Source organism: Cebus imitator, unplaced genomic scaffold, assembly GCF_001604975.1.
Source record: "Cebus imitator isolate Cc_AM_T3 unplaced genomic scaffold, Cebus_imitator-1.0 Scaffold217, whole genome shotgun sequence".
NCBI classification, from domain to species: domain Eukaryota; kingdom Metazoa; phylum Chordata; class Mammalia; order Primates; family Cebidae; genus Cebus; species Cebus imitator.
In genome coordinates, this window is record NW_016107532.1 from 3,296,945 (window position 1) to 3,307,818 (window position 10,874).

The window sequence follows — 10,874 nt, forward strand, 5'->3', positions numbered from 1 at the left end:
TTTTTTTTGAGGCAGAGCATCCTGCAGTGTTGCAATCTTGGCTCACTGCAACCTCCACCTCTCAGGTTCAAGTGATTCTCCTGTCTCAGCCTACTGAGTAGCTGGGACTACAGGCGCCTGTCACCACATCCAGCTAATTTTTGTATTTTTAGTAGAGACAGAGTTTCACCATATTGGTCAGGCTGGTCTTGAACTCCTGACCTCAGGTGATCCACCTGCCTTGGCCTCCCAACGTGCTGGGATTACAGGTATGAGCGAGCCACCGTGGCCCACCTGGTCTCCTGATTTCAAAGCCTGCATGTCCTTCCTCGATGCCCTGCTGGGATGTCAGAAAGCCAGGTGCCAGGCCAGGGCTTGCAAAGGGGCTGAAATGAAGCCAGACCAGAAGACAGAGTAGCCAGGACTCTAACAGGACAGAGCAGCCAGGACTTGGGCAGCAGCACTGTTGGGATTTGGGGGCTCTCCAGCCCGTCTGGAAGAGCCTAGGCTCTCTCTGCCTCATTGCACAGGTTCTCATATTATGATCTGGGGGCACAATGGGGAAGCCGGGGGTGGGAGAGGATGACTCTCGCCCCGAGAATCCATAGGAGGTCTCTTCTCCTCACACCTGCAGAAACCAGCCTGGACACCAAGTCTGTGTCAGAAGGCCACCTCAAGAGGAACATCGTGGTGAAGACTGTAGAGATGCGGGATGGAGAGGTAATGAGGGATCTGGGCCATCAGGCGCTGCCTGACCCCCAGGATTCTCAAGGCCAGGCTGTGGATGAGAGCCTGGGGCTGGCGCAGTAACTCCCAGGAGCTCCCCAGTGAATTCTGGAGGACAGCGAGGAACCTGGATGTAATTCCATTTCCCCAGCCCCTCCATAGGCTGTTCTAAGAGAAGCCTTGGTACCAAAGCCACTAGATGGGGTCCTAACTCAAATGCTATCTCTTTCTCACCCTCACACTCAGGGTCCTGGCTTGCCAGGGACAGAAAGAGAGTTAAAGTTAGCAGCTTTCACTCCCAACTCTAACAGAGACAATCAGGGATGGGGAGGGCTTTCAATTTCCAGCTTAGTAAAAGGAAACTACCAGGGGATGGGAAGAGGGGATTTAGTATATCCCCCACACCACTCCAGCTACGGCGGAAGCTCAGCTTACTCCAGCAGCTTGCTCCGCACCAGGCACGATGCTAAACGCTTTCCCAGCGTCACTTCTCCCTCTCTGACCACTGTGCGAGGTAGTTGTGGTTACTGTCAAGAAAAGAAAGACCTGAGAAGCGTGGGGACTTGCCCGAGGTTACACAGCCTTGCGGTGGTGGACCTGGGGTCTGTGTGCACCTCTAATTGTCACACTGTGCATGTTCCCTGCCCCTGCAGGTCATTAAGGAGTCCAAGCAGGAGCACAAGGATGTGATGTGAGGTGGGACCCAGCTGGTGGCCTCTGCTCCATCGCATGAGGGGCTCAAGGAGGAGCAGGATAGTTGCTCCTTCTCTGCTGGCGCCTTTCCCCAGACCTGAGCTCCCACCGCCCCAGCTGCTCCCCTCCCTCCTTGTCTCTTGGCCAGCTAGCTGCTCTAGGCTCCGTCTGCATTAGGCCTGCCAGACAGCACCCACCCAGCACCCAGCGACTCTAACTAACAAGGCACTCACCCCCAAGGGGCAGTCTGGAGGGGCATGGCCAGCAGCTTGAGTTAGAATGAGGAGGAAGGAGAGAAGGGGAGGAGGGCGGGGGACCAAATACATCGCCCTCCACATCCCTGATCCCTGTTGTTATGGCAACTGTTTCCAGAATTGGAGGTTCTCTCTGGGTATCTGGGAACTGTGCCTTTGAGTTTCCTCAGACTGCTGGAGGAAAACTGAGCCTCAGACAGGAAAGGGAGGTCCCCACAGACAAGGTAGCCCTGGCCAGAGGCTTGTTTTGTTTTTTGTTGTTTTTGAGGCGGGGTCTCCCTATGCTGCCCAGGCTGGCCTTGAACTCCTGGGCTCAAGCAATTTTCCCACCTCAGCCTCCTGTATAGCTGGATTGTAGCCTCAAGCCATCGTGCCCAGCTCAGAGGGTTATTCTTCTAGACAGACCCTGATCAGTCTAAGATGGGTGGGGACGTCCTGCCACCTGGGGCAGGCACCTGCCCAGATCCCAGAGGAACCTCCTGAGCCATGACTCAAATGTCTCAGGCCCCCTGAGCTGCCATCCAGGGACCCTGTCTGTGGGCACACTGTGCGCAGGTGGGAGCTTGATTCTCAGCACTTGGGGGATCTGTAGTGTATGTGGAGAGGGATGGGGTGCTGCGAGGGATAGAGGGGGGCTGCCTGGCCCCCAGCTGTGGGTACAGAAAGGTCAAGCCCAGGAAGACTGCCCCGTGCAGACTGGAGGGGACGCTGGTAGAGATGGTGGAGGAGGCAATTAAGTCGGCGCTAGACATCCAGATGGGGGTTGTGGGTGACCAGTTGCACTTGGCCTCTGAGTTGTGGGAATTAAGAAAGTGACTCATCCTCTTGAAGATGCTGAAACAGGAGAGAAAGGGGATGTATCCATGGGGGCAGGGCATGACTTTGTCCCAGTTCTAAAGGCCTCTTCCTTGCTGTGTCATCCCAGGCCGCCCCAGCCTCTGAGCCCCTGGGACTGCTGCTTCTTTACCCCAGTAAGCCACTGCCACACGCCTGACCATCTCCACCCCAGAGTGACCGGCTGCTTTTCCCTAAGCCAAGGGCCTCTTGTGGTCCCTTCTTACTCACATGCAAAATGTATCCAGTATTTTAGGTAGCGCCCTATTGTACAATTTGTAAAACTGAGGCGCGAGCAAAGTGAAGATACTGGCTCATATTCCTGCAGCCTGGAGGCCGGGTGCTCAGGGCTGACACGTCCCCACCCCAGCGTACCCACTCTGCTTTAACTGGGCAGACTGGTGGGATCTGTGCCCAGAAATGGGACTGAGAGGGCCCACTTCAGGGTTCTCCTCTCCCCTCTAAGGCCGAAGAAGGGTCTTTCTCTCTCCCCAAGACTTGGTGTCCTTTCCCTCCGCTCCTTCCTGCCACCTGCTGCTAATCTTCAGGGCACTGCTGCTGCCTTTAGTTACTGAGGAAAAATAAAGACCGCTGCGCCTTTCCCCAGAGTGGACTCTGATCTTTTCATGAGCGGGCGGGACTGGGGTCGAGACCTAGCCTTCGACAAGACCAATTCACTTCTTATTAGTGATCGTCTCTGGAGCCCACACCCTCACCACACCCCACACCCAGCCAAAGAGGACTTACACTAGCTCCCTCCACTCTTTTCTTCCTTCCTCTCCCTGCTATCAGCAACTCAACCAGCACAATCCTCAGAAGCAAGAAAGTAAAACAGCTCAAAGACGATTCAGCGCTGATCAGTGTTTACCACTGGACAAATATGAGTTCACTCCTTCTTCTCTGACCTAAGTGTGAAGTCAGAAAACACGCACGCCCTGGCTAGTTCCATCCTGACCTCAGTCCCCATTCTCCCACCAGCCTTAGGGCCCCTCCACTTCTCAGCTCAGGCCCCAGACCTGCCCATGAAAATGGGGAGCAGGCTGTAACTAACAGATTTGTCCACATGTCCCTACCACAAGTCCCAGCCCAGGGTACCCACCAGAGACATCTGGTATCATTTAACAAACACATTGAAGGACAACAGGTCTTCAGAACTGGGGAAAGCCTAGGGGGAGAAGTTGGGACAACAGCTAAATAAGTAACAGCAGCAATGACAGAGGTGAACGGTGACAAAAACTGCCGTGATGAGCAAGTAGCCTATCAGGGTGAGCTCCACGGCCGAGCGAGTCTCAGGATCCGAGAACGAGGCTGGGTAGCGCCCACGAGATGTCACGCCCAGCCGGAAGCCAGCAACCCGCACACCCTGCCTCCAGCAATAGTAGATGCCCCGGTCACCCAGCTGGGCGAAGCGGATGTGGAGCTGGTTGCCGTGGTCAATGAACACCCTCATGGACCTGTTGACGCCCTTCAGGTACTGTGTGCGGTAGAGGTGCTGGCGGTCTTTGTCCCAGGCCACCGCATGCTCTGGCCGGGCCCCGGGACAGGAGATGATGAGCCCATGGCCCAGTCTCTGCTGGTGGAACTGAATGGGCACCTGGGGCACCCAGGGCCGGCTGCCCACCTTGGACACATAGTTAACGATGGCCAGGATGCCCCCCCGGATGGTCTTCGTCTTCTCACAGGGGACTATGCAGCTCCGAACCAGCAGCTCAGGCATGTGGTCCCTGGCCTTGGTCCGCAGCTTCCTCGGCACAGCCCTTGAGCCACAGGACACCACGTCGGGCACCGCCTTGAGGTAGCGTGGGGAGAGGTCTGGGCTCTGCAGGTAGCAGAGGCCGATGCGCCACTGCTCCCCACGCACCCCGCAGCGGTCACAGGGGGTCCACTCCCAGAAGGTGGTGAAGACATGGAGGTGCCCATAGTACTCGTCTGCGAAGGGCTCCTGGCCCTCATCCTGGAAAGTGGCCACCATTCCCTCGCTGCTCTGGATGTCCACATCGTAGGCGTAAAAGTAGTCCCCCTTGCGGGTGCCACAGAAGTACAGGCCTGAGTCCTCAGGCTGGGCCCTGAAAACCAACAGGCTGAACATGCGGATGCTGAAGCGGGTCAGCATGTCACTGCCCACATGCACCTGGGCCGCCTCCGTCAGCACCCGCCCATCGAAGTCCGTCAGCACTTTGGTGTGGCTGCTACCTAGGTGCTTTTGATAGAACCAGACTACAGCCAGCACCTCCTCAGGCTTGCAGTGGCAGGGAAGCTCAAAGCTCATGTCGGCCAGGTAGGCTGCATTTTCAAACATCAGGAAAGCGGGGCAGGGGGTCTTCTGAAAAATGTTTTCCTTCTCCACAATTTCAAAGGCCTGGAGACTCCCCCATGCCCACAGGAGCACAGTGGTGAGGGCCAGGTGCATGCCTGAAGGAGGGAGGGGTCAGAGGTGCAGGGCAAAACCAATGTATTAAAGGCTCATGGGGCTCCTAGAAAGCACTGCTGAGCCGAGGCCCCTCGATGAGGAAAGGATTATGCAGCCAGGAAAAGAAGCAACAATCTGCAGAGGAAGCAGCCAAGTACAAGGCAATTTATGCCCAGTGGATATATAATATGCCCTTCTAACATTCCAGACCCGATCTCAGTGGTGGGGGGGTGGCATTCTAGAACCTGGCCTTCACTCCCCTTTCTAGAACACTGGCACTCACCCAAGAATGGGTCAAAGGAAACCGGAATGAGAAGGGCAGGCCTAAGTGCACGGGCAGGGAAATCTCTGCCTCTGTGCTCCAGGCCCTGCCCTGTGGGCCTGGTGGAAAAGTCTTCCCTTTCATCAAACTGGAGGATGAAGGAAACCCACCCTCCTGTGTATCTGGCCATCTGAGAGGCTGGCTGGACCTGGGCTGATGGCTTAAGGCCTTCCCAGGCTCAACCTGCACAAGAACTGAGCCTCTAGGGGAAAATTCAACAACTCAAATGAGGTAGCATTTGATCATTTGTTGATGTTCATTTATTGGTTTGGGGCTATAAACATTCTTGTTAAGAGCTGTGGTGATCAGTGTTTGTTTACCATGAAGATTTTGCTTTTTTCTTTTTCTGAGTGGAGGCTGTAACAGGTAAAGCCAGCATCTGGTTGGGTACACACTCATCTCTCAGGGCCAGTAGGCTAGAGGCTTGGCAGACTCCATGGATGGGAAACAAAACTGCTTTCAACTTCCTGAACTCTTTATTGTCCCGTGGATACACACAGTTCAAAATATCGAGACACTGAGGGGCTAGAGAAGTGGGAAACTTGATTCCTGTTTTTGCTCTGAAAATTCCAAGTTGAGACAGGAACTAAGCGTGGGTTTCTTATTACGGTCCTGCAGAACCCCAAGACAACAACCAAAAAACTGCCTCCCATGACCACCGGGACCTCTGAGGGTACCTGGTCACATCAGTCAACCTGGTACAGCCCCAGCAGCTCCTGCAGGAGCCTCTCCTCCTCCTGGAGCCTACCAGACTGCTCCTCCAGACCCTGCTCCTCCCAGCTGAGCCCCTCCTTCATGGGTCTGGGGGTGCCCATGGTTTGCAGCTTCTGAAACAAACACTTGCATCTCTCTCTCTCCACATGGCTCAGCAGGCTCAGGTTCAGGGTGAAGCGCCCGGTGGTCGCCAGGCTGCGTAGGATCCCCAGTACAGCTGCCCGGTCAGCTGGCCCCACATGATCAGCCAGTGCCACCAGCAGCTCCCCGAGAAGCCCAAACCCCACATCTGTCTGGAAGAGGCGGCCCAGCTTTGGACCCCCGAGCTGCAGCAGGGCCTGGTAGCGCTCTGGCCCACTCCTCAAGCGGCGTCGCCAATCACGGTAGAAGTCAGCAGAAGTCTCGGGCTGGAGGGGGGTTTTCTCCTGCATCATAAGGAAAGGAAAGGGAGTCAGGAGCTCTTCCAGCTGCTCTGCAACAGTGCGAGTGAGGGGAGCCTGTAGGTTTCCATCTTAGTTCGGTTACTCTCTGAGCACTGGGAAGATTTTGGTCCTTGGGGGCCTCATTTTCAGCTGAGGGAACTGGGGATGAGATGGGGTTGGGGGGACAAGGAATCCATGTCATGATTTGAGATTCTCATTTATACTGGAATTTCCTACTCATGAATGGAGCCATAGCTCTAGTCTTCAAGAATAAGTCAGGGTTTACTGTAAGCCGTATGGATGGGTTGACTGGAAATCTCAGGAAGAGAGAAAGGAACTCAAGTGAATGTGAAGGATCTGAATATCGGGATCTCTCTCTCAACACTGCACAGGATCATTACACTCGACACCATGCAATTCAGAGGCAGAGCAACCCAAACGTGATCTGAGAGTGAAAGTCAAAGAACTAAGGGAAGGTCCCCTTCCCTAGCCCACCTTTCTGACTCATTCTGCCCAGTTCAACTCAGCTTCACCATCTGCTGTTTTTCTTTCAGGGATTGGAGGCAGAAACCTGTCTCTGTTGGTTTAACATGATAAATAAAGAAGACGTATGTGTGGTTAAAAAACAAACAAACAAACAAACAAAAAAACAGGGGCTGGACGTGGTGGCTCATGCCTGTAATCCCAGCACTTTGGGAGGCCGAGGCAGGTGAATCACGAGGTCAAGAGATGGAGACCATCCTGGCCAACATGGTAAAACCCCACCTCTACTAAAAATACCAAAATTAGCTGGGTGTGGTAGTGCACCCCTGTAGTCTCAGCTACTCAGGAGGCTGAGGCAGGAGAATCGCTTGAACCTGGGAGGCGGAGGTTGCAGTGAGCTGCAATCGTACCACTGCACTCCAGCCTGGAGACAGGGCGAGACTCCGTCTCAAAAACACAACAAACAGGATTGAAGCTTTAGGGCAGAGAATCCTGCTGGACTAAAGAGGCAGGGCCTCACCTACCGGGGAGATTTCAGTGGCCACATCCTGGAAAGTCCTTCCCTGAACAGTGTGACAGTTCCAGGGCACAGCTCTCTTTCCTCCCATCTTATCCTTCCGTTCCAGTGGCTTCAGATGTGATGCAAGGACAATACCCCTGGGGGCAAAGGACAGAAATTAGGTAATGGACTTAATGCTGTGTCTGTGGGTGTAAGGCAGCTAGAATTTGCATGGTATAGGATGAACTTGTTGACAGACCAGTATGACCATAATGATAATAACAGTAACAACAGCAGTGATAGCTGACTGCTCTCAGGCACTTCACACGTCAGACACTTGCAAGAACTCATTTAATTATAATAACGCTTACTGTTTTACAGATAAATAATTGAGGTTCAGAAAGGTTAAGGAAATTGCATAAGATCAAACAGTAGAGGGTGGGGCCAGGACTGAAGTAGGGCTGATCAAACAAAATGGTTTGATTTCAGAGTTAACTACTACAGTCCACTATAATGGGCGGGCCTGAGAAAAATGGCGGTGAGCCAACCTGAACTCCTCATAGGAAGCCACCCTCTGTTCCACTGCCCGTAACTTGGCAGCATTCTCCCGTTTGTACTTCTCATCAGCAGTAAGTGCAGCCTGCAGCTCTTTCTCCAGAGCCTTGAAGTCGATGGTGTCATTCCTTTCCATGGCCTGTGCCTGGGAAGGCAAAAGAAATGCACGTCAGTGGAGGGTCAATATCGGGGGAAAGAGGGTGTCTCTGGATTATTCGCCAGAACACAAAATGACCTCAAAGCACTCTGGACATCATGTCACTCATATTGGGAGGTGTTGCAAAACTGGTTTTCTACTTCACAAAGACAAGCTGAATTTCAAAGTGAGGACTTACACAAGACTTGCCCCTTAAAACAGAATAGATTCCTGACTGAATTTGGAGCTCTGTCTTGATTTTGCTCTCTGCCTCTAAAAATACTTTTAATTTTGGTGCTTCAGCGGAGGAGGCATTTGGATCTCAGGATTCAGTTCCTTCACTCTTCCACATAGGCGTGTTCTGCAGCAAGTCGTTTAGACAGGGGACCTCACACAAAAGCAGAACTCTTGTTAGTTACCCTGGAGCTGAAGATAACGTTTCATTCTCATTAAATCTCTTTAATGGGGAAGGAGACTTTCACCCAAACCAAATGCAATGACTGAGCAGGAAATCAAGTAGAAGGGGCAGAGGAAGGAGCTCAATGATCCAATCCCCAAATCCCTCTGTCCAGCCCAGGGCTCGCTGTGTTGCCCAGGATAAAATGCAGTGGCACGATCTCGGCTCACTGTAACCTCTGCTTCCCGGGTTCAAGCAATTTTCGTGCTTCAGCCTCCCGACTAGCTGGGACTACACGCATGCGCCACCACGCCCAGCCAATTTTTGTATTTTTTTTTTTTTTTTTTTTGAGACGGAGTTTCGCTCTTCTTACCCTGGCTGGAGTGCAATGGCGCGATCTCGGCTCACCGCAACCTCCGCCTCCCGGGTTCAGGCAATTCTCCTGCCTCAGCCTCCTGAGTAGCTGGGATTACAGGCACGCACCACCATGCCCAGCTAATGTTTTGTATTTTTAGTAGAGACGGGGTTTCACCATGTTGGCCAGGATGGTCTCGATCTCTTGACCTCGTGATCCACCCGCCTCGGCCTCCCAAAGTGCTGGGATTACAGGCTTGAGCCACCGCGCCCGGCCCAATTTTTGTATTTTTAGTAGAGACGGGGTTTCACCATGTTGCCCAGGCTGGTCTCGAACTCCTGACCTCAAGTGATCTGCACGCTTCGGCCTCCCAAAGTGCTGGAATTACAGGCGTGAGCCACTGCGTCCGGCCTGCAGAGAGATTCTCTACGTGGCTTCTAGTCAGGGCTCTGGCATTTACTTGTGGGACCTCTCTGAACTGCAGATTCCTGGTGAGTTGAGCTAGATTTTGTGGCAGAGTCATCACGAACAGCCTTAGCGCAAGGAAGCAGGAGGTCCTCAACTAAACCCATTAGCCACCCTACCCCAAAGTGGGGAATCTGAACGCCAAGAAGGGGCGGGGCTGGTCAGTAACCGAACTCAGGCGTCCAGTTCTCAGCCCTCCCCAGACATTTAATAAGTAAAACTAACCCTTCCGCCCCCTTACGGAGCCTCCCGGACCTTCACCCCAACAGCCCCGGCCTTGGTCCCCTTGCTTTCTTTGGGGATCCCCTGATAAGCCAGAACAGGAGGGCAGCCCAGCACAGACCACGCCCCGCAGCTGTGGTTGCCCAGCAACTGCTCCAACAGCCCCACCACGTGATCTGCCTGAAGGCCCCCCTTTCCGGGTGGCCCAGAGGCGCCTGATCAGATTCGTGTGTCCTCAGGTCTCACCCTTTTTAGAGCAGCCCACGTCTTAGGATACTCCTCTTGGGGACTCGCTGCTCCGCCATGCCGGTTCCTGTCTGCGCGGCGGGCATACCTCGAAACTGGTCCTCAGGCAGAGGGTTGTCCTCCCGGGCAGAAAGGCGACCGCGGCGTCTCCGGGGTCCTTCCTGGCGGCGGGCGCAGACGTTTCCTTGGCGTAGGGCGGAAGCGCGGTCTACCGCGGCGGCCTAGGAACTCTTAGCTGAGCAGGCGGGAGGTAAGTTGAAGCAGGTCTGCGGCACGGAAGGGTTGCTCCAGGTGGGATAGGAAATTAAAGAGCGTCAGATCTGGAAGAGGCCTTATATGCTGTCTGCCCCTTTCGCTTTACAGATGGGTAAATTGAGGCCTGGAGCGGGAAAAAGAATGAAAGACCCCTCTCCTCCGCGTGCCTCCCCCAGGCTTCCGAAGCGCGCACACCCGCACACACCTCGATTCCGGGGCTGCCTCTATAGCCTCCGTCCGTAAAATCGCATCCCTAGGAAGGAGCGGTGCTCTAACTGTCCAGTCCCCTCGCTCACTCCCTCCTCCATTTGTGCCGCCTTCAGCCATTCTATGCCAGGTTCCCTCCGACGTTCCCTTTGAGCGCCTGTATCGTAGCGGGAAGCCGCAGTGAGGTTTGTTTCCATGAGTCGCTAGTTTTGTGTAACTGGGCAAATCATCTGCATTCTTTGTACTTTGTTAGAATCATTCATTCGTTCAACAAATGCTTATTAAGGGCTTGTTCTATGCTAGGCACTGTTCTAAGTGAACAAAACGAAGTCCTTACTTAAATTGTAGTTGGGGAAACGAACAGTAAACAAATAACTAGATATATGTCAGCTAGTGATAAATGCATAACAAGAATATAATAAAACAGTGAAAGTGGGGGGGTTGAGTATGTATGAGGGACTCAGAGTGACAGAGAAGGTGACATTTTAGTGGAGACTTGATTGAAATAAAGGAACAAGGTGGCCGGGCGCGGTGGCTCAAGCCTGTAATCCCAGCACTTTGGGAGGCCGAGGCGGGTGGATCACAAGGTCAAGAGATCAAGACCATCCTGGTCAACATGGTGAAACCCCGTCTCTACTAAAAACTACAAAAAATTAGCTGGGCCTGGTGGCGCGTGCCTGTAGTCCCAGCTACTCAGGAG

General features: G+C 53.7%; 4 protein-coding genes across 15 annotated transcripts in view; 2 read left to right on the forward strand and 2 right to left on the reverse strand.

The window, feature by feature from the left end:
• Positions 1 to 3,091, forward strand: part of LOC108318334 (glial fibrillary acidic protein) — a 10,788-nt gene extending 7,697 nt beyond the window's left edge. For both annotated transcript variants that reach the window (XM_037746005.1, XM_017549354.2), the window contains 2 exons: positions 614 to 699; positions 1,359 to 3,091. In XM_037746005.1, the coding sequence (XP_037601933.1) occupies positions 614 to 699; positions 1,359 to 1,400 (128 nt within the window). In that variant the 3' untranslated portion in view covers positions 1,401 to 3,091. The remainder of the gene's footprint in view (positions 1 to 613; positions 700 to 1,358) is intronic.
• A 245-nt stretch (positions 3,092 to 3,336) lies between these two features.
• Positions 3,337 to 5,457, reverse strand: FAM187A (family with sequence similarity 187 member A). The gene has a single exon (XM_037746006.1). It carries the CDS (start codon positions 4,894 to 4,896, stop codon positions 3,652 to 3,654), a length of 1,245 nt encoding a protein of 414 aa, XP_037601934.1. The 5' UTR covers positions 4,897 to 5,457; the 3' UTR covers positions 3,337 to 3,651.
• A 291-nt stretch (positions 5,458 to 5,748) lies between these two features.
• On the reverse strand, positions 5,749 to 9,865 carry CCDC103 (coiled-coil domain containing 103). Of its 10 annotated transcripts, none has more exons than XM_017549360.2 (4): positions 9,500 to 9,616; positions 7,885 to 8,036; positions 7,362 to 7,494; positions 5,749 to 6,357 (listed from the first exon to the last, which is right to left on the reverse strand). In XM_017549360.2, exons 2-4 carry the CDS (start codon positions 8,025 to 8,027, stop codon positions 5,905 to 5,907), a joined length of 729 nt encoding a protein of 242 aa, XP_017404849.1. In that variant the 5' UTR covers positions 8,028 to 8,036; positions 9,500 to 9,616; the 3' UTR covers positions 5,749 to 5,904. The 10 variants fall into 10 exon arrangements, with proteins under 10 accessions (XP_017404849.1, XP_017404850.1, XP_037601937.1 ...); XM_017549361.2 differs by having other exon boundaries at positions 9,486 to 9,616; XM_037746009.1 differs by having other exon boundaries at positions 5,749 to 6,354; positions 7,358 to 7,494; positions 9,486 to 9,616.
• The window catches only part of EFTUD2 (elongation factor Tu GTP binding domain containing 2), a 52,207-nt gene continuing 51,185 nt past the window's right edge, over positions 9,853 to 10,874 (forward strand). For both annotated transcript variants that reach the window (XM_017549321.2, XM_017549322.2), the window contains exon 1: positions 9,853 to 9,962. The gene's annotated coding sequence lies outside the window, so the exon portion shown is untranslated. The remainder of the gene's footprint in view (positions 9,963 to 10,874) is intronic.

Excerpts from the sequence above, each read along its gene's own strand:
- FAM187A (XM_037746006.1), bottom strand. The coding sequence starts at position 4,896 with ATGCACCTGGCCCTCACCACTGTGCTCCTGTGGGCATGGGGGAGTCTC.
- CCDC103 (XM_017549358.2), bottom strand. The coding sequence starts at position 9,302 with ATGACTCTGCCACAAAATCTAGCTCAACTCACCAGGAATCTGCAGTTC. Across the intron at positions 7,495-7,884 it reads GCTTCCTATGAGGAGTTCAG|GGGTATTGTCCTTGCATCAC; the intron begins GTTGGCTCACCG and ends CTTTGCCCCCAG. Across the intron at positions 6,358-7,361 it reads TGGCCACTGAAATCTCCCCG|GAGAAAACCCCCCTCCAGCC; the intron begins GTAGGTGAGGCC and ends CTTATGATGCAG.